Source organism: Jaculus jaculus, chromosome 5 (genome assembly GCF_020740685.1).
Source record: "Jaculus jaculus isolate mJacJac1 chromosome 5, mJacJac1.mat.Y.cur, whole genome shotgun sequence".
NCBI lineage: Eukaryota > Metazoa > Chordata > Mammalia > Rodentia > Dipodidae > Jaculus > Jaculus jaculus.
The window spans coordinates 153,618,688-153,645,708 of NC_059106.1; the positions used below are offsets into that span (position 1 = coordinate 153,618,688).

A 27,021-nucleotide genomic window follows, 5' to 3' on the forward strand; every position below is an offset into this window, starting at 1 on the left:
ATGATTTTAAAGATAAATTTCATAGAATTTTGAAAGTATTTTTTTCTTTATTCTTAGGGATTTAGTATCTTTTATTGTACCGTTTGTCATTTCCTATAATTATTTCTAACTAACTTTTATCTGTTTGCTCATCCAAGCATTCCAGATGTCAAATATCATGTATCATTTCTATCCTTTTTTTTTTTTTTTCAAGGTATGATCTTACTCTAGCTCAGGGTGACCTGAAACTTACTCTACAGTCCCAGGCTGGTCTGAACTCACAGCAATTCTCCTATCTTTGTTTCCTGAGTGCTGGAATTAATGGTGTGTATCACCATTCTTGGCTATTTTATATTCTTTTTATTTTTATTTATTTATTTGCAAGGAGAGAGAGGGAGAGAGAGAGAAATAATGGGTCCTCCATGTCTCTAGCTGCTGGAAACAAACTCCAGTGCATGTGCCACTTTGTGCATCTGGCTTTACAGAGGTACTGGGAAAGTGAGCCCCAGTCATTAGGTTTTCAGGCAAGTGCTTTAAACTGCAAAGCCATCTCTCTAGCCCTCATGTTCTTATTGAAGCATTTTAGGTATGTTAGTTGAGCCACTGCTTTTATCATACCATAACTTACAGAAAATGCATAAAAATCACTTTATATGTGGCTTAAATTGCTGATAAAATTAAGCTAATATAAAACATTATCTTCTTTTAAAAAGATTTTTAAAGTGTATGAACAATCAGGAGGTATTCATATTCAACATGGCTTTCTATAGAAACCTTGAAAAAATGCAAGTATAAACAAAAATAAAAGTGTGCTTTAAGTCTCTGCATTTTGAAATGTGATGTTGATAGGCTGTTATTGTGATGTCAGTATTCTCAATCTTACCTTGCAATCACAAAGAGCACACAACTGACTCCTAAGCAGGCCAACAGAACATACATCCAAATGTCTGGAGACAGAGGGTTGAGGAAGGAGAAGACACCTGGGTTGGTTCCATTGGGCTTCCGGTAGAGAATGCTGATGCCCAGGGTCATGAAGGGCTTGGAGAAGTCTATGACTTTCTCCCGCACGTAAGTGATGGTCAGAGGAGCCACTGCCAGGTCAGCCCTCTGCAAAAGCAAATCCAAGATTGTCAGCTTAGTTGTCTCTGTGTTCTGCAAATGTCTAGACGTTTTCTTCTTTTGGGTACCCATGATTCATTTTATCGACTGCAAATTCTCTTCATACAAAGAGCTTTCAGGGTGATGATTGACATTAATATGAAATAATGATTTGCACAGGATCTTATAGTAGTTATCAGCAATGAGAAACCAGCAGTTATGAAATATGAGAGAAATAAAGAATAAGAGACAGGGAGACAGAGAGAGAGGGAGGGAGAAGGAGATGAGAAGCAAGAGGAAGGAAAGCTGATGCAGAGGGGAGGGGGTGGGAGAAGGAAGGGAGAAAGAGGAAAGTAATACTGGAACTAATGCATATCTCACAAAAGGACATGTGAAAGGAAGGATCAAACAGCTTGGTCATAATATCAGTTGATAAGATAAAATTTTATTCTGAGCCTACAAACTTAGAATTCTTGATCTAAATTACAGACCACTGAAGCTTATTCTTTGGTATGAATGTTGAACCTATAAATTTCTATCTTAAACTTTTATCTTCACCTGCCCTTTAGAATGAGAAAACTTCATGCCTAGGTGTTTTACCCTCCTTTAAAGAAAATCATTTTTCTGATTACAAAAGAGAAATCAGAAAAATTTCTTCTGACATGCATTCAACCCTTTCTTCTTCTTCTTTTCTTCCTGTCAAACACTTTCAGACATACCAGAGGCATTTGTGCTTACATGGTCAATGAGTTCTTTCACCATCCCGTTCCACTCTCCTTTGTCATTTTGGGCTCCATATTTGCCATCAGGGACCAGTTTGACATCATAAAGGAAACCCAGGATATTTGACAATTCCTTCAGCAGATCCAGGCAATATCCTTCAAATCTGTCATTTCCATATAGGGGCTTATCCGACTTCCTATACATCACATAGGGCTCTTCCTAAATGAAACAAACTGGACATGAAAGCTCTGCTATCATTAAAAGAACTGCCTCATCAGTATCCTGAAAAATCCATCTTTGAAGATAATTCATAAGAGTACAGAGCACTTGGCTGGGCGTGGTGGCGCACGCCTTTAATCCCAGCACTCGGGAGGCAGAGGTAGGAGGATCGCTGTGAGTTCGAGGCCACCCTGAGACTCCATAGTGAATTCCAGGTCAGCCTGGGCTAGAGTGAGACCCTACCTTGAAAAACTTAAAAAAAAAAAAAAAAAAAAAAAAAAAAAGAAGAGTACAGAGCACTAAAGTCAGTGGCTTGCCTTCCTACTTCTGCTAAAATTGTCAAACCTATATTCCATCCTCTCTAGATGTAGACTATTTCTTACATCATTTTTCTCCTTACTTCCTCCCTCCTTATATGGGATATTTTCCTTTTACATCTGACGGGGGGGGGGAGGGGGAGGCGGGGTTCTGTGAGTGGAGGTAGGACAGAGATGGTTGTGTTCACGTTTTGGGTCTGGGAAGATGGAAAGGCCCAGGTATCTGCCTCTAAGCACTCCCACACTCAAGCTTCCCTTGCAGGACCTTATTGCCATACAGACTTTGACATAGTCTTGACAAGTCTTTTCTACTTTCAGTGGAAAAGTTGGCATGGCCAAATATGTCCTTTAATTTTTCAAACTTCCTATCTATACTAACTTACTAAATACAATAAATAGAAAATATTTTCACTTTTACTCAATTTTCATGTTTTACTAATTACTTTTTATATATTATTTGGTTATTTATCTGTCTTCTTTTTTCATCTTTCTTGTAGCCTGTTTTTTATTTTTTTGCATGCACATGCAGTATATTTGTGTGTGTGTGTGTGTGTGTGTGTGTGTGTGCACGCATGTGCATGCATCTCCATCTCTATGGATGTGGATGCATTCTTATAGTCTTAATAGAAATCACCCTAAACTTCAAATCTGATAATGCCTTGCTTATAGGCTTACATGATGAATCCTTTGTCTTATGAATCATGGTCATCTCTTTTCTACCATGCATTTATAAATTCTAAATGGAAGTCCATTTTGTTTCATAAAATTTTATAATAATTACTGATGACTTGTCTTATGCATTTATGTTTACCATCAATTAAACTGACAGTTGGGCTATGGGAATATAACAGAAACTATTTCCATAAGGTGATCACAGAGAAAGTAATGGCCAGAAGAAAGAAACAAACAAATCAATTTTTTACTTCCGATGAATAATTCTCACACGTTGCCTATTTCAAAGATCAATAATTACAATGTTATGGGCTGAAGGAAATAAGGCAAGGTACGCCTGCGAGGGAAGAGTTCAGAGTGGACTCTTCCTGCCTGACTCCCCTGGAAAAGTAAAGGGGAGGAAACCTGGTGGGCATGTGCACCATGGCTGTATGGGCCTAGGAATAGGGTTTCAGTAGTATATAGGAGTTTTAAAGAACAGTTAATAAAAGGGATCATTTACTGAGTTGTGAGCAGAGAGAGAGTGAGAGGAGGAGGGAGTGAGATTGCAGAGAGGTTCCTATTACATTAGGAAGCTAGGAAGACTTGGTTGGAGACTGAGAGCAGTGGGAAAGGGACCATAGCCCCGTGAAGCTGCAGCCTGGGTACTGTGTCACCTACAAGTCCAATATGAACAGCTGTGGGGTGGTAGAAAAACTGAGAATTCAATGAGACAAGGATTCTTAGTGACATTTTGAAAGCTTGTAATTTAGTCTTGTAAGTGTATACAAACACATGCTTTAGTTTCCCATGTTCAAACAAACAAAACAAACAAACAAACAAACAAACAAACAAACAAACAAAAAAAACAAAAACAAAATCCCCAGACAATTTGAAGACAGAATTGCCAGCATTTAAAAAGACGCTTGTGGGATCATTGCAGATCTTAGGTTGGAGCACAGATAAGAGGCTGAACTTCGCAAACAGCTCACCAGAATAGTGGTGACGATGAGTGTTCGGTTGGCCAGTGAGTCAGTGATGTTGTTGGACCTGTCTCTGCTGCCATCCGTCATGTTCAGCCCGCTGTTAGAGTTCCAAATTCCAATCTGCACAGAACACAGAACATCAGAGGCTGCTGGATGTCTTCAAGGCACTTATTCTAAAGAGAGCTGCCTCTACTTCAGGGATGGGCAGAAAACTTACAGCCCTAGGGCACCGGCACATCACAGTGGAAGATAGTCAGTATGGGAAAATAAAGTAATGGAAGAATACTGGTCCGGCATAGATAGAATCAGAGAAATTTGGGCTATTTGAAGGAGGCATTTTAAAAAATGTATTCAGCTTATTGCTCTTATTTAAATTAAAAAATAAAAGAGTTCTTAAATGTGTATCATGTTTTCCTAAAAACATAATTTTTTTGAGCACCTGCTCCTGTGCCAAGCACAGTTTTAGATATCGGAGGATACAGCATTATGCTAAATACACATACTTCTGCTCTTGTTATGTTTTGCTCATATCATATTATGCTACCATATAGTGTTATTACCAGTTCCTGTACAATTCAAGATTAATGGAATGTAAAGAGAAAGTTGAGTGACAGAAAGAGAGATTGGAGAACATGTATATAAATAAAAGCAGTAGGCGTAGTTTCCTGTCTTCACTGAGGAACCTGTGCCAAGAAGGAGGCCTCTTGTATACTCTACTAGGACTCCTTGCACGCCTTTAGTATCTTATCTCATCATTACTGGCTTACCTATCTTCTGTAGCCCCTGGAACCATGACCTCCAATGAGGGTTCTTGTTTTTATTACCAAATGATCATTCCTAAGAGCCAATCACAGTGAAGGTCATTCAGTGGAACCCGTCACCCTTTCAATCATGCTGACCACTTGCCTGGCTGGTTGTATAGCTTGCAGGGCCCACTGCTGGTTAAGACTGTCAATAACATTCCTCCCCAGCGTTCTACATTACACTTTTCCAGTCTATGGCAGCTAGTTAGCAGGGTGGAGGCTTCCAGCTCACTTCCAGCTTGAGAGTCACAGGCCCTAAGAGGGAAACTACTGCTGTGGTTTGGCTGCATAGAAATGTTGTGCCTATCAAACTGTTCCCTAAATATTTATTTAATGCCCACAGATTAGTGTTTCTCTCTCTTTTGAAAGTTTCTTTTCTTTTCTTTTCTTTTCTTTTTTTTTTTTTTTTGCATATGGGCAGTGACTACTGGGGGACTCAGAACTCATCAGAAAGCTGAGAAGTGACAGTTGAGTGCGTGATACTAGCTGAGACATCTCTATCCCACCTGCCAAGTCTCAGGGAACATTGCAGAAGAAGGAGCAGAAAGAATGTAAGAGGGCTGGAGAGATGGCTCAGCAGTGAAGGCGCTTGCCTGTAAAGCCTAATGACCCTGGTTCAATTCCCCAGTACCCATGTAAAAGCAGATGTACAAAGTGGCTCATGCATCTGGAGCTTGTCAGTAGTGGTTAGAGGCCCTGGTGTGCCCATTCTCTTCCTCCCTCTCTCTCTTTCCTCTGTCATTCTCTGCTTGCAAATACACATTTTTTTTTTTAAAGAAAGAATGTAAGAGCCAAAGGATAGTGTGGAATGCTTTGGAATGCTGTCTTCCAGACATGAAATGGCTATTGCATTCATGACCTCACAGAGGCTGTGGATATTAGCCTATCACCATGTCATCATGGATGATGGAGGAAGACAAAAAAGGATAATAAAGTAGGGGGGGGGTAATTGAAAAGAAGGGATTAAGAAGGAGTTCTGTGGAAGGGGTGCAGGAAGGAGTTCACAGAGGTAATGGGGGAGGATTATGATAAAAATACATTATGAAAATGTATGAAAATTGTTAATAAATTGTTTTTAAAAGTAAAAGAAAAAATAATGACCTCCAATTTTCCCCAGTGGCCTAATCACTACTGAGCTGTTAAACTAAATAAAAATATATGTTTGAACACCCTTAATACTCAGATTCAAATGTTCAAGAATCACTTGACCTCATATGATGTGTCAAAATCAAAACACAGTAATACCAAAACCATGGTATTAAATTACCTTCAGGCTAAGTCTATAAGGCGTATATGAAATATATGTCCAAATATATGACATAAAAACAGAAGAAGGACATGGCTGGAGAAATGGTTTAGTGGTCAAGGCAGTTGTCTGAAAAGCCAAAGGACCCAGGTTCAATTCCTTAGTACCCATGTAAGCCAGATGCACAAGGGGGCACATGCATCTGGAGTCCATTTGCAGCAGCTGGAGGCCCTGGTGCACCCATTCTCTCCTTCACTCTCTCTCTCTCTCTCTCTCTCTCTCTCTCTCTCTCTCTCCCTGTCTATGTGTCTGTCTCTCTCAGATAAATAAAGAAAAAAAAGTTAAAAAAAAAAAAACAAAACAGAAGAAGGATTATTTGGGGAGAGAAGAGACCAGCAGGGTGGAGATGAGGAATAAGATATGATGAAAGGAGCAAAATACAATTACATATAGGAAAATTTTTATCATGAATCCTAGTATTTTGTATGTTAGCTCAAAAAAATTAATAAGCATTAATAAAAATTTTAGTTCTTAAAAAGGAAATAGGAGGCATAAGCAAGTTTCATATGTATAATTGAGTCTTATTACAATAGATCTCACTAGATAGAGTAAAATTTTTCAAAATTTAAAAATAGTATTCAGTTCAAAACTTTTCTGATGTCAAGCATTTTGAATAAGGGATGCTTAGCGGTTACATTGATGTGATTAGCATCTGGGGGAACTGGGAAGAACCTGGTGAAATTGAACTGTTTGCAGGGAACTTAAATGTGTTTGTAAATCCATCAGAAACAGCAAGGCAGTTGCTGTTTGACCTTACCTTTAATAACATGCTAACCTTTCTGAAAACACTTTATATGGGTGGTGAGATGATCATATGAGACAACATATGTGGAAATATTGGCATATTTTTAGAGCTGGGCAAATATTAATAATAAAAGTCATTTAAATGCAATTCATCCTAATTTCTTCAAGCTTGAACTCTTGTGAAAAAAACACAATGGTTAGTGTCTTTTATTTTAGTTTAGAAACTGATAATGTGAATGAACTCTGAAAAGCAGCAGTGTCAGAACCCGAGTACATGGGCTTACTCTGAGATGGACAGGGTAGATTCGTACCTGACCCTTGAATATGTTCCCCCAATAGAGGAGTATATTTCCTTTAATGGGAAGACATTCGACCAGCTAAACAGACTGTGAGCTTTGCAGATAGACTTTTTAACCTAGGTCTTAAACTTACCAGTGACGTGACTAGTTAATTAACCTTTCTATGCCTCAATTTCCTCACCAGCAAAATGGAGATGAACATGCTTTTCTGATGATAAAACAATATATCACATCTGAGCATGTTTAGGTTCCTTCTATCTTTCCTTTGATTGACTGTGTGAATTTAGCAGCTAGAAATTCATTTGTCTTGATAGATACCTTTGTTTAGAGACATGAACTCTTTGAGGAAGTTCCAAGGACCATAGCAGATTTACAGATAAGTGTAAATTATTTCACCTTCACTCTTTTTTTAGTGTAGTTATTAGGGTTAGTTGGTATGCAAATAAAGAGATTAAATTTAAAAAAAAAGATAAAATAAGGTTTAGGAGTAGCTTTTGCAGTTAAACTAACTGTGTTACTGTCTATAAAAAAACAGGACATTAGAGGTAGATTTGGTTGTAGCTCAGCACTCTTCGTAACCCTCCAGGGACTCATGCTGGACGCAGCTAGTCAGGGCACAATATATCTGTTGAGGGAAGACTTATCCATAAGCCTGGGAGAGAGAACTTCATTTATCTTCTCTTCTCAATCTTCACTCCTTACATGTTTTCTTTTTTTGAGGCAGAGTCCTTCATTTTTAAGATGCAATACTCCAGCTAGATACATTGGGCTTTATCTAAGTTGGTTTATATCCAAATATACAGTTTAGACGATATAGTAAGAAAAGACTGTGTAAACTGGGCCTTAGATATAATTCCAATTAAACCTTGACATAGAGACAAAGAATAGCAGAGCTTAATTTTTAATTAAGTATTGGAGGGTGGAGAATATAACTGGGTTTCTAGCCACTTTTTAAAATCACAGATATGTTTATTTTATTTTATTTATTTGAGAAAAAGAGAAAGAGAGAAAGAGAAAGAGGCTGCAAATGAACTCCAGACACATGCGTCACCTTGTGCATCTGGCTTACAGGGGTCCTGGGGACTTGCACCTGGGTCCTTTGGCTTTGTAGTCAAGTTTCTTCCCCGCTATGCCATCTCTCCAGCCTAAGTATGTTTTCTTGAACTCTTATTTTTACTGATTTCAAGTGTGCACTGGTTTGACTCAACATCCACCCCCCTCCCCATAAACTCATGTACTCATGTGTTTTGAATGCTGGATCTCCAGCTGATAGCAACCACGAGGTGGAGTCTTGCTGGAGGAGGTGTGTTGTTGAGGGCAGGCTTTGGAGTGCTGCAGCCAGCTTCCCTTTCCCAGAGCTGGCTCCCACTCTTGCTGCTCTTTTCTACCTGCTGTGTCAGAGGTGACGTCCAGCCTCTGATATGCCACCATGCTTTCCCCTGCCATCATGAAACTTCCTTTGAAATGGTAATCCGAAATTAACCCTTTTCTCCCATCAGCTGCTTTGGGTCTGGTGTATTCTCCCAGCAATGAAAAGGTAACTACAAAAAAAGGGTATGCTCAAAGAAACTATTTTTTTTCAAATACTTTTCCATTTGAAAGTTGGAGTATTGAGTGGTGCCATAACACCATTCCTTGCAAAATAATTAAATAAATAATTAAAAATGTTAAGTTTTAGACAAATATTATCTGGCAGAGGTAGGAGACCTTGCTTTTGTGCCTTCAATCCTCCAGAGTCCCCAAAGCATAGCCATTCCTACATAAGATAGGACAAGGAGACTTACTTCCTGCATGACATATCCTTTAAATATAAATGAGAAGAGTATGAGATGCAGGAAAAGCCAGGCTATTCTTCTAGCTTTACTCCTTAATTGAAATAAATATGCAGGTTTCAGGCAAGTGGATGTCTCTCTGGGGCCCTAGATGCTGAATCTGGAGATGAGAGAGCACTTGAAGGATCATTTCATTTAGCCAGATGCCTAGCATTGGTATTGTGTCTTGGTCTTTGACCTTGGAGAAATGCCTCCAGGAAGCAGAACTTCAATTTTCAAAGGGTGCAGTGGAAGAATTACTGGTAAGAATTAGTAGGGTGGGGGTGGAATGATTATTTGTGAAGAGGGATATTCAAGTTGTCTGGCATGCCTTCTTTTACTGTCAAAGCTGGCACAGAGGTGGGGCCCTTTGTTATCTCAGACAACTGAGGGAAGTATTTGAAGATGAATGACCAGGGAATAGGTAGCCAACTTTTAAAAAGTGAGGCAATAAAATGATTCTTAAGAGAGTCAATATCTGTTTTCTAAACAGACAGAGGGAATCACATGAAAACAAAGTCTAAAATGTATGAGAGATCAACAATGTTTGAGGGGGGAAACAACAAAATATAAGGTGGCAGTGTTTTCTGAACCTTTAGCCTCTTTAATGTATACTTTTATGGGAGGTTCTCATAAAAACCTCTCTTAATCTTTTTTAGAAAAATCTCAGATCAACTGCTTGACATTATTTTTTTTAAAAGGTCCTTGTGATGGGGTGTTCTTTTGGAATGTTCCTATGATGAGTAAACCCTTCTTCTTCAAGATGGCATCTTCTTGGGGGAAGCACCATGGTTCTGTTGGGTCTCAGTGAGTCTCTACATTGTAGTGTTGGCTACAGGTGAATCACAGATGCACAGTGTGGTGGTTGTACTGTAAAGTGGTCCTCACAGACTTATGTGTTTGAATACTTAAGCCTCAGGAAAGTAGTAAAAACTTTAGAAAGTACAATCTTGCTGGAGGAAGTATCACTGGAAATGTGATTTGAGGTGTTTATAGGCCAGCCCCATATGCTTCTCACACTCTCTCTACTTCCTTCCTGGTGATATGACGATATGAGCCAGCCTTCTGCTCCTACTGTCCACCCCTGCCATCACGGACACTGGCCTTGAAACTGTAACTCAAAATAAACCACTATTTCCTCCTTAAGCTGCTGCTGGTTGGGTGCTGTGTTCCAACAATGGGAACATACCTGACAGAAACAATCATAAACGAAAACCACACCCCACAGCATGTACAGCCTATGATGAGCAATGACGAGCAACCAGAAAGGAAGAGGCGGACAGGCGATGGGTCATCAAAGCCAGCAGTCTGCCCCACTGGGATGTGGGTGTTTGTACCGCAGTTCAGTGACACTGAGAGAACCGTCTGCCTCCTCTGAGTCTAATTTCAGAGCTTGGGCCATTCCCTGGGATATTTAGTTTGAATTAATTCAGCATTGCATAAGGTGCCTGAAGCCCTGAGCTACAGTAATGCAATAAGCCGCTTACTGAGTGTCAGTTAGAACCATCCACTTCCCACCACTGAGGAAACCATTTCCCCTTGCTGAGCCTTTAGCAACCTGGTTTATGGCCGATTAAGGCAAGGTTCTTAAAACCATGTTTTAAAAACACTTAAAAGGGGGAAAAAAATGTAAGTTCATCTACTGAGCATTACCACGAGGGAGAGGTTTACAGCTGTTGGGATAAGATGCTTACATTTTCTGTGACTCAGCTGATAACTGGAAGGATGATGAAGGTGAAACTGACAAGCTGAATGACCTCAAGTAACTTAAGATCCATCTGTCAGTCAGCAAAAATTTTTTAATGTACACATGTTTATATGTGTGTAGGTCCATGTATGTGTGTGTGCATGTGGAGAGCAGAGGCCAACCACAGGGATCATCCTCAGAAATGCTGTCTACTTCTTACATCGGCCTGTGTTTTGCATTGGCCTTCAGCTCACCAATGGGGGTCAGCTGGCTAGCCAGCAAACTCCAGGGATCCTCCTATCTCCCATCGCCCCAGTACTGGGCTTACAGACATATGACCCAGCATTTCATGTAGGCACTACAGCTACAACTTAGGTCTCCTCATGCTTGCAAGACAAACATTTTATCCACTGAACAATCTCCCCACCCCTGTTGTACTTATTTTTTAAAATGGAATCTCTGCAAGTATGAGAGAGAGAGAGAGATAGAAAGAGATACAGAGAGGAAGTGAGAGAGGAGGAGAGAGAAATGGATGGAGGGAGGAGAAAGAATAAAAAATAATTCTACATTTTCCTGTCAGAGGGATATGTTTTTGATCCAAATGGTTTTAGTGTCTAATATCTGCTTATATAAATCTTTGCACAGTCACTGGCAACATGACACTATACTGCAAGGTATATGAGTTAGTGGGTATCACAATTTCCAAAATTAATCTCATTTTTCCTTTCAAAATTTCTAATGTTTTATCTTCTGAAAACTAGTTCTAAGGTAATTTACAAGACAACATTTTCTGATTTTCTGATGAAAATCCCTCACAAAACAAAGATAGCTCACAAGAAAGGGGAGTTTCTGAAAAGGACATGCATTTTGTAACATTGACATTGAAGGGGATTTGTTCGCTTCCTGAGGCCTTGGTCTATTGTCTTCATTCCTCTTAGAGGCAATATTTAATGATTGGAGAAGGAATATGGATGGACCAGTGTCTGCTTTTGTTGTAGTTCCCTGTTTTCACTCCTAAACAGTGACTGATTTTCTCCAGAAGAAACAAAAATAATCTACGGGGAAATATGTAAGTCGTCATTATTTAATCTACCCAAGAGTCTTTTCAATTCATGAACAATGTTGACAAAAAACATCAGTGATCACCCCCATTCTCCCTTTACATAGACTCTCACCTCTAATCTGCAAGGGGAAAGCTACTGGCCTGGCAAGAGTGGTGGGAAGCAGGTTTTCCCATGGATGCATCCCTGCCCAACCCCCACGTGTCCTGCGGTTGTTATCAGAGTACAAACCTTCTTCCACACTTTATATAAATGCTTAGGCACTTCACCAGCAACCTTGGTTTTCAGAGGGAAAAATAAAAACAGCACTTAATTAATATGGAGCATGGAATCCACATGGTCTATGGTATGTGCAACATTTTTCAACTGTTCTCTGGAATTTTGCATTTTAATTCAACATCCAACCCAACAATAGGTACCATAACGAGATGAAACACAGCTTGGGTATCAACAGAAGTTACTTGGTCCTTTTACACAATAAAAAGTGATTAAGAGCACTTTTGGATATTTATAGGTATGCTCCAAATTTAAAGGATTTTTCATCATTCCTTGGAAGGTATTCATAACGAAAATCAATTGGCCCATATCACACACACACACACACACACACACACACACACACACACACACACACACATTTCTAAACTAGACAGAGAAGCAAGCTTGATAATATATTCTTTGATAATAAGTTTCCATCCAGCAGTAAATTTAGTGCAAGTGAGAGATCATTTTTTTTAATGACTCCCCCTGCGCACCCTGAGAAGCTGGCATGGAAACCTTGGGCATGACCTCCCTTGGCTCCTGAGAGACATGTGTTGGCTTCCGCCATTGCCTTAAGGCCCAATCAACCTTCTCAGGAATTGAGCCCCAGTCACCTGAAGAAAAAGCAGTTATTGCAAACATGGCAGAGATAAGAAACAAATAGAACACACTTTCATGCAATTCAATTTTGCCTTTGATGGAAAAACACGAACAGAACGTGCATAATCTCACAGTGCACCGATGGCTGTGAAAATGTAACCACACAGCCAATGATTTTATCATCCGTCTAATCCACAAAGATGGTTCCCTGACAGCTTTCCTTCCCCTGCAGCACTGTGCAATAAAACAAGCTTTGGAAAAGAGGGGTGGGGTGGGTGGGATTAGAAGAACAGGTATTTTCCTTGAAAATAGCATAAGCTTTTAGATAATAATAAACATTCTTTTCCTTTGCTTCCCATTACCAATGCCACAGGCCACTGCGAAGGCCAGGCAAATGCTGTTCTCTGTGATGTCAGCAGAAGAACAAGATGGTGAAGAATGAGCCGGAGGGAGGGAGAGAAAGCGTGGAAAGTTGCCGGCATGACATGTGCTCTCAGGGCTGCCAGCTAATTCTTTTTCTCAAATGGATCAGCACCAGTGGTGCCCTTCCACACTACTCAGGCTAAGTATGCTTTGTTTCAACTAATGGTATTGGGGGGCAGGTGTGAGTGGAGGGGGCAGTTAGGATCTGCCAAAAAATGTGACCTAGTAAATGAATACACTAAAAATAGGAAAATATTGCTTTTTCCAAAAAAAAAACTATCCAATTACTTGAAATTAATATGCACCTAGTTGTTATCAAATGAATTTTATTTTTTATATTGAGTGCTCATTTTGCTTACTACTCTAAGGAAATGGTTGGGTTATAGAGTTTTGATATTCTGATGGTTGTTTGTTTCCAGGGTTTTGTTCTTTTAGGTTCTGAAGGGTAACTCTTCAAACTACACATATTAATTTCAACTGGTGGATTTGCATGCTAACATCAGAAGCACAAAAAAACGGAGTGGTTAGTCAGATTCGTTAGTCACTATTATTTGACTGAATGGTATTATTCTAAATGGTAACTAGAATAACACATTAAACTTTTGAGATTAAAACTTCTAAGTAAAATAATCCTAATGTGAGAATCTGACACTAAAATTAGCATAATTCCCAAATTAAGGTTGCAATGTTAATTTGCTCCAGTAAGCCTCTTCTATTCTACTTTATCCCATCCCTCAGTCACCAATCTCAAAATACAGTTCTGGAAAATTTAACTTCTGAGTAACCCTTGGATGCCTTTTCATAGACAAACCACGAACAGCTTCCATGTCCAAATGATTTCATAAAATCTTTGAGAAATGGGCATAATGAGACCTACAATAGTGTTATTAATACAGGAAATGGCATATTCATTCTTGCTTTATGCATCAGCTCTGGTAACCATTGGTTATCACAACAGTTAATAATGTATTAACAGTATAGCATGACAACACCCTTCTATCAGGATCAGAGAGAATGCTCTAAAACACTGGGTACAGATGAACATGCTAAGAAAATACAGTTATCCTTCCTCCACTTGTCTAAACAATTTAGTTGAGATGCTTGGGCCATACTTGTTAGTTAGTTAATTTACTTGTCATCAGGGAAGTTACCTTTTCAGTTCCTTCCTCTTTGAGACTGATAATGTCCAGGTCAAAATCCTTTCTCAAGCCATCCGTCTTATTGAAGGTGATACGGCCAGTCAAGCCATCCCACCGAGCCTGAAGACAGTAAGAGTGTGGTGTTATTGCCTAATGCTTATCATCTCAATTCTGTCAACAGTGTTGTAACTCAGATTCATCCCGTTATCCAATTACTCAGTTCATCATGAATTCTAAATCATTGCTTTGGTTCAATGGCTTGAAAGCTGAACACTATTTTATTAGCAGTCATTTATTTTTTTCAGTCCTAACCTTTTATCACCAGTCAAACCTGTAATATAATGGCAGCTTAAACAAACAGGAAGAAAAGAATTCATTGAATTCAAAAGTATAGGATGACATACTATTCTGTTTTCTAAGGTAAACCTAAATTCCCTTGAATGTTTTGCCTTTTCTTTTCTTTCTTTCTTTCTTTCTTTCTTTCTTTCTTTCTTTCTTTCTTTCTTTCTTTCTTTTTCTTTTCTTTTTCCTTTTTTTTTTTTTTTACATTTGGTCTCACTCTAGCCCAGGCTGCCCTGGAATTCACTCTATAGTTTCAGGATGGCCTCAAACTACCTCTGCTTCCCAAGTTCTGGGATTAAAGGCAGGTACTAGCATACCTGGCTTCCTTCTCATTCGTTCTATGTGAAAATGATAGCAATAAATGATGCATTACTGATGTCATTGAGTTTGGGGGATAGTTTTGGCTTCTAATTCCTAATAGTATTTGGGTATTTCAGATTTCCATGGTACATTTCCACATAATTGATAGTGTTCTTTTTTTGTTGTTGTTGTTTTCTTCAATGATTCTTTATTGAGATGGGGTCTCTTATGTAGCCTAGGTTGGCCTCTCTAGGAGCCAATGATGGCTTTGAATCCTTATCCTCCTACCTCTACCTTCCAGGTACTAGGATTCCAGGTGGGTGCCACTATGCCTGAAAAAAGTTGTTGCCTTTAAAACAATAGGAATTTATTCTTCTACAGTTGTGGGTAAAAAAATAGTATCAGGAGGTCTGAGCTGTCTCTGGAGGTTGCAGGCCATACAGGGCACTACAGTCTGTCTCCTTCTGCTTCTGGTGGCTCTCAGAACTCTCTGCCTTAAGTCATATCACTCTACTCTGGTCTGCTGGGGTCACATGGCCTCATCCTCTTCTGTTTATATGTGTTGTTCTATGTCTCGAAGGACACTTGTGATTGAATTTAGAGCCACACTTGGATAACTTTGGAAAAGCCACTCATCTCAGAATCCTTGATTTAACCACAGATTGAAAACTCTTTTCTTCCATATAAAGTCACAGTTATAGGTTCCAAAGACTAGGATGTAGACATCTGAGATCTCCATATTCCACCTACTACATGCATCAACAGTTCAGAAAGTAAAATCGCTTATCTGTATCCTTACTGACCTCATTAAGCCAAAAAAAATAGTGACTCTCGGGGATTTTTTTAAAAAATATTTTATTATTTATTTATTCAAGAGAGAGTGGGAGAGAGCGAGAGCAAGAGCGAGAGCGAGAGTGAGAGCGAGAGAGAGAGAGAGAGAGAGAGAGAGAATGAGGATGGACACACCATGGTCTCTAGTCACTGTAAACAAACTGCCTCCTTGTGCATCTGGCTGATGTGAGTCCTGGGGAATTGAACCTAGATCCATAGGCTTCTCAAGAAAGTTCCTTAACCACTAAACCATCCCTCCAGCTCTCAGGGACCTTTAATTTCAATCTTTCGGTGACTTTTGGACATGTTGTTTATTTGTATTTTGCTTAAATAATTTGGATCTTTGTGTATACTTAACATGATTTTCTCCCTCCCAGCTTCACCAAACTCATCTGACATGTGCAAGATACAAAGATATCGAGAATGATTTGCAGTCATTTACTTCTTGTGCCCCTGTTTCAAGCAGTTACCCATGTGCTTGAGAAGCAATTAGTGCAAAAGAAGAAATTTCCACAGAATGGAGTTTGAATCTAGGCAGTGTGACTCAAAGCAGATTATCCAAACTAAACCTGGATTATCTCAGTCTTCGGTGCTTCTGCAGGGATTAAATGGCACTTAACACAGTTAGTCCACTGAAATCATTTAAAGTTTTAACAGTTTTCAAGTTTCTCTTCGCTTGCATTACTCTTAAAGTTTGGATTTTGTTACTTATGTATCAGGACTCATTAATCTGTTGTTTACTGGTCTCTACTGTGTCTTATATAAGTCACCATTGTAGTCATTGGTGCAAAATGCAATTTTCATATTCCTCTGACCTGTTAAAGGACAAACAGGGCATAATGGACCTGTGACACATGAAAATTAGTCCAATTTTTGACTTGTATTAAAGTTTGTGATGATTAAGTTTGTGTTTACTTGACAGGGTCACAGGATGCTCTCTAGTTATGTACTTTCTTTTCTTTTCTTTTCTTTTCTTTTCTTTTCTTTTCTTTTCTTTTCTTTTCTTTTCTTTTCTTTTCTTTCTTTCTTTCTTTTTTCTTTTTTAGAAATTTTTTAGAGACCAGAAAAGAGAGAGAGAGAGAATGAGATTGGGTGTACCAGGGCTTCTAGCCACTGCATGCAAACTCCAGATGCATATGCCACTTTGTGCATCTGGCTCTACGTGGGTGCTGGGGAACAGAACCTGGTTCATTAAGCTTTGCAGGCAAGTGCCATAACTGCTGAGCCATCCCTCCAGCCCCTAGTGTGCCTCTGTAGGAGTTTGAATCACACTGGAAAGATTTATTTCTACCCCTATTAATTCACTTAGAAAATAACTGTGTGTTGAGCTTCTTTGCTAGGTGCAGGGCTTTGTTGGGAACATATCATCAGCACTTGATAGTTTTGTGGGAATAAAAACAAGATCCCTTAAGTGTGATGAGAAAGGCTTGCACAGCATTGAAGAAAGTATGAGTCAATGCTAAGTGCATCTCAATTGCATGGAAAGGAGTTGAAAAAGAATTCCTGGGGACAAGAATGCCTGAGCTCTCACAAGATGAGCAGCTGATCAAGCAAAAATTCACAGCCTGCATAAGAGCATGGAATGAAGCATCAGTTATGCATCCTTGTGGTCTGTTAAGGCAGAGAAAAGAATGCTGAGATATTAACCCGGTGGGTGGGGCTACGATCACATAAAGGTGTTACGAACCATGCCAGTTTGCTTGGGCACTGTCAGCATTTAGAATGAGTGTGTGTGTGTGTGTGTGTATATGTGTGTGTGTGTGTGTGTGTGTGTGTGTGTGTGTCAAAGAAAGGTCTTCTTTCGTTGTTCTTCCCCCTTACTTATTTGAGACAGGATCTCTCACTGATGTTTGCTGTGTTTCCGTTATATTTGCTGACCAGCAAGCCCCAGCACTCTCTCCGTCTGAGCCACCTGCCCCTGGGTGCTGGGGTTGCTGAAGTGTGCAGCCATGCCCAGGTTTATTTTATCTTTGATATGGCTTCAAACTCAGGCACTCGTGCTTGCATAGCAAACAGTCTTATGCACTAATCCATCCATCTCCTTTGCCCTAATAACTGGAAGGTTGTAATCACAGTGGTATCATGCTCTGGTTTAGGTTATGGGAAGGTCACTTTAGCAGAACTAGTAGGGTTATATTCAGGGCACAAGTTAACAGGCAATTCTCATAAAATAAAATTTATGAAATTGATTCAGATATCCACGTATGAGATGATGAATAGCACAATTATTCATCTCTTGTCCAAGGAATATGCACAGTAGTAATCATTAATAGAAGCAGTTCCATGCAGGATTATCAGGGTTTCATGGAAAGCATTGTTAAGAACTCAACCTAACCATTAAGATCCAACTCAGTGAACAAATGCTTTTTTGTTAACATTCTAGATAAAATGTATATCATGACAGAATATGCTGTCATTTGATATTACTAGAACTTAAATCCAATTAATGTCATAGGAATTGAGGTTAGACAAGAAAAGATGCTGTGGTAGTTTGAATGTATGCCCCCCGTAGACTGAGGTATTTTACTTAATGCTTGTAACTTGGGTCTCCAGCTGCCTGGCTGGAGGAGGTGTCATTAGGGTTGCATTCTGGGGTCCAACCCAAAGGAGTGTTTAGGAGGAAGATCTGAATTCCAGCCCAGTGGTGTGAAGATCAGTGTGAGCTCAGCTAAGGGTCCTACTTGCTGCTTTTTTTGGTGTTTTGTGGGCTGGTGGTGGTTTCTCTCTATGCTTAGATTTATGAATGGGAGCCAGCTTCTTCTGCCATTTATGAAACTTCCCCTGGGTTTACAAGCCTGAAATAAATCCTTTCCTCCCATAAACTGTGTCTGTTTGGATGTTGATCCTGGCATTGTGGAACAGATGCCAACTTTCTTATTGGAACAATTGAGGTGGCAAACTGAGTGGGAGTTGCTCAGGTGCTCTGCTGTGTAAGACTTGCTTTCTCAGATTCTACAACTTAATTTTCACAGCTTTTCCAGGCTGAGTCCATACAAACAAATAATAGCATAAAAAGTGAGCTGACATATTTCATGGTCACCAGAAACACCTGTTGTTACACTAGCTGAGGTCTGGTTAACACGTCTTTGTAACAGGATGAAAACAACGAGCGACACAGAGAGCTTCCTCTTCTGTGCATCTGGATATCGACCTCCATTACATCCCAATCTTACTTTTTCTATTGGGGTCACCACCCTCTTAGCTCCTAAGCCCAAAGCTGCCTTAGTGGGAACAAGAGCTACACAATAAACTTCCGTATTAGGGCTACTGTGAACTTGAGTGCTGACAGCAATTTGTCTAAAGCTTTGGCTTACTGGAAATCTCTACTGTGCTAGGGGTTTGGATTAAGTCCATTCTCAGGCCCTCCAATTCATATTTGTAAACACTGTGCAGTTCAAGCCTCCCCCCCACCAGATCTGTTTGGAAGGATGTAGTTACCTTCATTAAGTTTTACAATGTATTTGGAAAGCCTTTTTCTACAGGCAGTTTTTCTGTTACAGTTGTCATGTTGTGAATCAATTTAGGACATTGTCCACAATTTCCTGAGCTCTGAAAACGTAAAGGACCTGCAGCATTTACCTCTCCGTGTAGCACACAGCTCTTAGCATGGTCTTGAAACCCAGTTCAAAAATCCAATTTCGTTTCTGCAAAGTGTGTCTATTGTGTCCCTTTGTTTGGATTCTGTTTCATTGGTTTTATTCTTGAACTTACTGTTCCAGTCGCTGAACAGCAGAGTCATTCCCACTTCTTGCCTTGCTCCCTGTGCATCCAAGTGGCAAAACCGGTTCTCTTTTCATGCTCTGACAATGCTGTGTTCCCTGCCTCAAATATTGGCGAAGACTCTCTGCCCCATTCTTTACTGAACTGTATCATTTGACCTTCAAAATCAGCCCTGATACAATTATATGTCTTCCTGCCTTCCATTCTTAGACACACACACACTCTTTGTATGTGTGTGTGTGTTTGCCAGCAAATTGCTAGTGCACATTTTAAAACATGAAGTGAGCTATTGATTAGGTTTAACATGTAATGACTAATTTCTGTATGTCATACATAATATCCAAATCTGGAGCAGGGCTGAAGCATATACAATTTAGATAATGACATATAATTATATTATTCATAATTATACTTTGTTAACCTTAAATAGAAGTATTTGCTGAAGGGACAATTATAGTATTCTTTTAATGAGAAGGAGGGAGGGAGGGAGAGAGAGAGAGAGAGAAAGAGAAGGAGAGAGAGAATTGGCATGCCAGTAACTCCAACCACTGCAAATGAAGTCCAGATGCATGTGCTACCTTGTGTGCATGCATGACCTTGTACACACATCATCTTGTACATCTGGATCTGGGTGGTGGAACATGGGTCCTTAGGCTTCACAAGCAACACCTTAGCTACTAAGCTATCTCTCAATCCCAATGACAGTATTTTTAATTAAAAACAATATTTATACAATGGTCCTTATTTAGTAAATAGCTTTAACATCTGCCTTGATAGAACTCTTGATTACTACTTTTTAAAAAAATTTGAGGAGAGGGGTTCAAAGTATTGTCTCACTCTAGGCTAGGCTAATCTGGAATTCACTATGTGATCTCAGGCTGGCCTAGAACTCACAGTGGAACTTCTACCTTGTTCTCCTGAGTTCTGGGATTAAAGGCATGCGCCATCATGCCTGGCCCAATTACTATTACTCTGGATAATTGTTTAGTAGATGTTATGACTTAAATTAGATGTTATGACTTCTTTTTTGATACACCATCTAATGTACCAAAGATAGCAATAAAAAGATGAGAGAAGAAAATGAAGAGATTTCGTTAATCATTAATGCCCTATTTGTATATTCTCTCCCCCTGTCTCTCTGTCCTTATGTGCATTAGCATTGTGGAGATTAATGGCTAGCACCAAACTGTAGTTTAACACTAGTTAGTTAAATAATTACTCTTATTTGGATATTCTACAGGAAATTTAAATATATAAATATACATAAATCTATCTTCCCCCAAATTTTCCCTATATTGGTTCCTATAGAAAGACAGAAGTGCCTTATTTGAGTAGAATGTTCTCTTCTAGGAGACCTGAACTTTACTTTAGTTTTTGTAGTGTGTATATAGTGGTAAATGGGTGAGTGTGTGTGTATGTGTGTGTGTGTGTGTGTGTGTGTGTGTGTGTGTGTGTGTGTGTTATGTATGGTGTATTCACATGTATTTGCCCTCTTGTGGAAACCCATTCATTCACTTCCCTGTGACAGGAGCAGCAGAGGGAATGTTCACCTGTGGTGGCCAGAGAAGAATGTCAGGTGCACCGCATTATTATTCTATTGCATCTTATTGACACTGGAGCTGCGCCTGACCTGTTTCCTGGTCTGTGCTCCTTACTTTTGGGCCTGGGGTTACAGGCGACATAGTCCCACCCAGGTGTGTAAGTGGCATCTAGAAATTCACATGAGGATAAATTCAGAACCCCTCAGGCCCTCATGCTTGTGAGTAGGTGCACTTAACCACCGAGCCATCTCTACCGCCAGACATAGAGTTTCAGGCACGATAGTTTCTTACATTTTTCATTTATATGTTAGAAAGTATACTGTCCTCCACAAGCATCATGAGTAGAAGGCTGATGAAACACAAAGTTTAGCTTTTGCTGTTGCATCAAGGAGAGGAAAATTAGTCATTAAAAATGATTATTATGGGCTGGAGAGATGGCTTAGCAGTTAAGCGCTTGCCTGTGAAGCCTAAGGACCCTGGTTCGAGGCTCGGTTCCCCAGGTCCCACGTTAGCCAGATGCACAAGGGGGCGCACGCATCTGGAGTTCGTTTGCAGAGGCTGGAAGCCCTGGCACGCCCATTCTCTCTCTCCCTCTGTCTTCCTCTCTGTGTCTGTTGCTCTCAAATAAATAAATAAATAAAAAAATTTAAAAAAATGATTATTATGCATCCATTAATTTTTTTAAAATTTAGTTATTTATTTATTTGAGAGAGATATACAGAAATAGGCAGGAAGAGAGAGAGAGAGAGAGAGAGAGAATGGGCATGCCAGGGCCTCCAGCCACTGCAAACGAACTGCATATGCATGTGCTCCCTTTTACACCTGGCTTATGTGGGTCCTGGAGAGTTGAACCTGGGTTCTTTGGCTTTGCAGGCAAGTGCCTTAACTGCTAAGCTATCTCTCCAGCCCTATTATGCATTCTTTTAAAATATTTTGTTTATGAGAGAGAGAGAGAGAGAGAGAGAGAGAGAGAGAGAGAGAGAGAGCAAGAGAGAGACTGAGAGATGAGTATGTCAGGGCTTCTAGCCGTTGTAAATGAACTCTCCATGCATGTGCCAGCCTGTACATCTGCCTTATGTGGTACTGAGGAATCAAAGCTAGGTCCTTAGGCTTCATAGCCAAACACCTTAATTGCCAAGCCATCTCTCCAGCCCTAAATGATTATTATAGAGTCTAAATAAGCCTTAGCATAATATAAAAATAAAATAAAAAGTAGCATGGGGTAATGTCCAAAGTATCACCTTAATAATAATCTGATGCTCTATGGAAGCCTAACTTTGTTTTTTTAATTTACTGTTGTCCAGGGTTTAGATTCTGTGAGATCATGTTATAATTTGTAGGCATTCTATCTACAAGAAAGGTAAATGATTTCTAAATAAAACAGACAATCACAAGGGTTCTAATTTCCTTGTCTGATAGTAAAGAGTAGCTTTTGTCTTCCCTGGGGGCTCCTGGAGCTATCCACTAGATCACCTTGGATGAGATTTATTACCTGCATCCTAGTTCCTTTGAGTAAATACACTTGCTTTCGTAATAATTGTAAATGAGCCACATATTGTACTTGACTGTGTTTGGAGACTGTCCTGCCAAAGGACTCAAATACATCCACCCACTTGTGCCAACTTTGAAGGTCATTTAAACTTCACAATACTCACCCCTCCAGTCCTGAAACAAAGCCAGACAGTAACAGAATTTCCTGGTTCTGATTCTCTCTCTCTGGGCTGTTTTCCTTCCCTTCTCTTCACTTCCCTTTCCTTCTCTGTGGATGATGCATGTTGATTCTGATATTTGGTCAGAAATGTTTATTTTCTAAACCTGTCCTGCTTAACTTGTGATTTTGAATCATTTCTCCTCTACAACTGGATGGAAGAACACATGTCTATTCTCATGTAATGGGTCCCCTTCACCACCTGGCCCAGAGAATACACTGTGTCTCAGAAGCTCTTGGTTTGGCCCACAGCCAGGTGAAGACACTATTGGACATTTGACTTCTGGGCCAAGCTTATAAATGTAGGCAAAAGGTCTCCCTGTGCATATGTGAATCATATCTGTGCACAGTGAAGGGGCTGCTTTCCACAGTGGGCAGTGGCCATCAGGAATCTCACTCTGCTCTCATCATGAGTTAAGCTATCAGGAAAATGAGGGGAAATGAATGATTTGTACAGTGATAGAGGATTAACCATCTAATTTGTTAGCCCTTTTCAGTTATCTGAGAAAGTTTACATATCACTATCCTTTGAATCATGTTCCCTGAGTTCCTGTCCCAGGTTCCATCCTGAGGTGTTGAACTGTTAAATTTGAGTTAGAACTCTTGGTGACCATGTCTATGTGTAGAAATTAAAGAGACTAGTTTTAGTCACCATATGTTGAGTATGAAATACATTCCTTCACCCTGGAGGTATGAATGAATTAGATATCAAAACGGTAGAAATTAAAGAATTGCTATTTCTACTATTTGCATATTTGACTGCTTAGGTCTACATTCTCAGAATTCTTATGATATAGAAAAGTGTAATTTTAATATATGAAGTGTACTGCAAAAGAATCTCAGAAGCGGGCTGGAGAGATGGCTTAGCGGTTAAGTGCTTGCCTGTGAAGCCTAAGGACCCCGGTTCGAGGCTCGGTTCCCCAGGTCCCACGTTAGCCAGATGCACAAGGGGGCGCACGCCTCTGGAGTTCGTTTGCAGAGGCTGGAAGCCCTGGCATGCCCATTCTCTCTCTCTCCCTCTATCTGTCTTTCTCTCTGTGTCTGTCACTCTCAAATAAATAAATAAATAATTTAAAAAAAAAAAAGAATCTCAGAAGCATTCTTACACAAAACCACAGGCCTGTGACCAAAGTGTATTTTTACCACATCTAATTGATTTCTAAAAATTAGGTAACGAAATATTATATAGTTTGTCCTTAATCTCGATGGTATGAATTATGGTTCAAGTGCATACTTACATCTGTTTTCACACATTCTCTTTTTTTTCAAGGTAAGGTCTCATTCTAGCCCAGCCTGACCTGTAATTCACTATGTAGTCTCAGGGTTGCCCTGAATTCTCAGCAATCCTCCTCCCTCTGCCTCACCCGTGCTATGATTAAAGGCATGTGCCACCATGCCCAGCTCACTTTTTATTTCTTTATGGATATGATAATCTGCCTGACTCTCTTAAAATTTCTTGTGCTATATTTTCTGACTGGATAAGCTGTCATTGTACCACAGTGATAAGGATGAAGCTGTCCAGTCATCTTCATTATTCCAATGAGCTATAATGCTGACAAGCTTTGTGTATCAGCAGTAATTTTGAACTGTAATTGATGAGTTTGAAGATAATTTCCAAGTTTTTGTCAAGCTTAAGATCTTTAGCTGCCATTAAATCAGGCTTCTTTGTGGATAATCTTTAGGTGTCTGGATAGTCTCTAAGAGTAAGAGACCATGCTGACAAGTTGGTTAGCATATGTGCATGTGTCTGTAGACACGCACTGTATATTTCTATATCTTTCTTTTATATGATGCAACTCAGGTACCACCTTGTATCACATTAGCAAAAATGTTTCTTTTTGCTACATTGAAGAATGGATTAAAAGGCTTATGTATGTCTATAGAGCTATATTATGCATGCTAATATATAAAAGATGATGAGCTACATTCTTCTTTTTTTTATTTGCGAGAGAGACAGGCAGACAGAATGGTTGCACCAGGACCACCAGCCACTGCAAACGAACTCCAGATGCATGTGTCACCTTGTGCATCTGGCTTACATGAGACCTGGGGAATCGACCCTGGATCCTTTGGTTTTTCAGGTAAGTGCCTTAACCATTAAACCACCCCTTTAGCCCTGAGCTACACCCTTGTTCAGGTGGCATACATCCTAATTTTGGAAAGTGTAGGTAGTGGAAGAGCATGTGTACATATAGTATACAACATTTGAGGAATTGAAACTTTTTGCCTTGGAATATAATATCCATGCACAATGAATCAAGAAAGGTATTGACATTAGCAAAGCTAACCTAAAATGTATACATGTACTTTTTTACTTATGTACCTTCACTCCAAAATGCTACACTGATGTAAAACTATAGGTTTGTTTCTTTTCTTTTAAAGTGACAACTGGCCCTGGAATGTTTTGTCTGCTCTTACAAGGAGACATAAAAGTTTATAATTTACCATATAACTATATAATCTCTTTAATAGGCAGACCTCCATAAGCCCTTGTCTGTCAACAAGTGGGTTCTTCTGATGCTTTGCTCTATGTGGAGTGTGGACACTGAGCCTTTGCCAATGAGTGGCAGTCCCTGAGCCTCTTGGGAAGATAGAGTCAGCTGCTCTTACTCACTGATACTTTGTGTAGTCACTGGAACCGGCCAGGCTTTGGTGCTCAAGGTAACCTCACTTCAACAATTATTAATATACTACATATGCTCACATACATATAATATTGGGATGTTCTCTAGAGAACCCTAAATAATGTATCAGAATCATCATATTCGAAAACAAATCTTATTTATTTGAGTATAGAAAACCCATCTGCAAGGAATCCGTGTTCAAATGTGGAAGCAAGGGTGCGGGGGAGATGGCTCAGTAGTAAAATGCTTCCTATACAAGCATGACGACCTGAGTTTGGATTCCCAGCACACATGTTACTGGCAGATATGGCACATGTCTGCAATCCCATTACTAGGAAGGTGGGGACAGGAGGATCTCTGGGATGTGTTGGTTAGCTAGTATAATCAATTCATGAGCTGCATGTACATTGGGAAACCTGTCTCAAAGCAAAATGTGGAAAGTGATTGAAGAAGACACCCAACACTGATTTTTGGCATCTACTTTCATATTCATACATGGACCCCCACATGCATATGATTAAATACATATGAACATATCTCACACATATACACATGCAAATATAGTGTAGAACCAACGTCTAGGAAATCTCAGCAATCTAGTCTTTTTTGTATTAAAAATTTTACTTTATTTTATTTCATTTATTTATTTTTATGAGAGAAAGAGAGAGAGAACACACACACACACACACACACACACACACAGGGTCTCTTGCCACTGCAAACAAAGCCAGATGCTTACACCACTTTTTGTATCTGGCTTCACATGAGTGCTGAGGAACTTAACCTGGGCCAGCAGGTTTTGCAAGAAAGCACCTTTAACCACTGAACAATCTTCCAGGGGTAATTTCTTTAAGAATTGGTAGGAATTCAATATAATAAAAGAATAACCAAAAAAAAAAAAGCATTTCTGGAAAAGTGAAGCTTTGGAAAATTAAACCAGAAATTACTTTTGGAAGTTCCTGATAGAAGTTCATTTTCTGGACTTAGCAATTGCTTCTAACAGTTGCTGTGAATTTGCTGTTGGCATTCCCAGAGGCTTACAGGGTTAATCCTTTTCTGCCCCCAAGTAGATTAATCAAGCCCAAACACAATATGAATGATCTTCAGAGATTATTTGTGATACAAGAAGCAACTGTTGAGACTTACCTAAAACTTGAAAATAAAACAAAAGGATGACTCCATGTTCTTTCAAAGTTACTGTCTAATGGCCCCATAGGAAAATGAGTTAACTCTCTAGAGATTTATACTTTTATTTGTTTTATCATTTTATATTGTTTAGGGTCAAGACTTGGGAAATTGAATGTTAACTTGCATACATATTTTTTTCCAACATAGATACAAATAATTCATTTCTTGTACAAAAGATGATGTTAAAGGTTCAAGTTCCGTTGCCCCACAGGACAATAACCAGCTTAGGCGCCCACCCAGCAGACATCTGAGCCTGTCTCATGGTGAGAGCCAATCGCCACTACTGCGCTAGCTCCCTGACCCAGCTCCAGTGCTCTGATTGTTCTATCGCTGAGCAGTTGTAAGTGAACGTGCACCACATCCTTGCTCTGTGTTTGTATGAGACTCATACTGATAGCCAGCAGTACACAATCAGTCCCGTTTGAGACTCATAGCAACTAATGAGCAAAGTTGGATAATCTCAGTTGATCCAGGAGGAGAGATCCTACTGTGCAGGAGACACACTGCCATGTGCTCTTTCTTTCACCACACTCCATCCCCAGGATATGGTCACAAGGAAAAGCCGAACAGGCAAGGGCTGCTTTTCCTCATTTTATACTTAAATTATGAGCTTTTTATGTGTCATGAAGGGGTAGGCATCTCAAGCCAAAATGAGAGACG

The 27,021-nt window shown here is 39.6% G+C and overlaps 1 protein-coding gene across 9 annotated transcripts in view; it reads right to left on the reverse strand.

Moving 5' to 3' along the window:
• Grik1 (glutamate ionotropic receptor kainate type subunit 1) overlaps nt 1-27,021 on the reverse strand; it is a 425,302-nt gene that overhangs the window by 49,396 nt on the left and 348,885 nt on the right. For 5 of the 9 annotated variants that reach the window (XM_045150716.1, XM_004654401.2, XM_004654399.2 and 2 more), the window contains 5 exons: nt 14,120-14,227; nt 11,916-11,960; nt 3,980-4,093; nt 1,816-2,019; nt 863-1,086 (listed from right to left, as the gene is read on the reverse strand). In XM_045150716.1, the coding sequence (XP_045006651.1) occupies nt 863-1,086; nt 1,816-2,019; nt 3,980-4,093; nt 11,916-11,960; nt 14,120-14,227 (695 nt within the window). The remainder of the gene's footprint in view (nt 1-862; nt 1,087-1,815; nt 2,020-3,979; nt 4,094-11,915; nt 11,961-14,119; nt 14,228-27,021) is intronic. The other 4 variants (XM_004654403.2, XM_004654400.2, XM_045150718.1 and 1 more) reach the window with 3 other exon arrangements.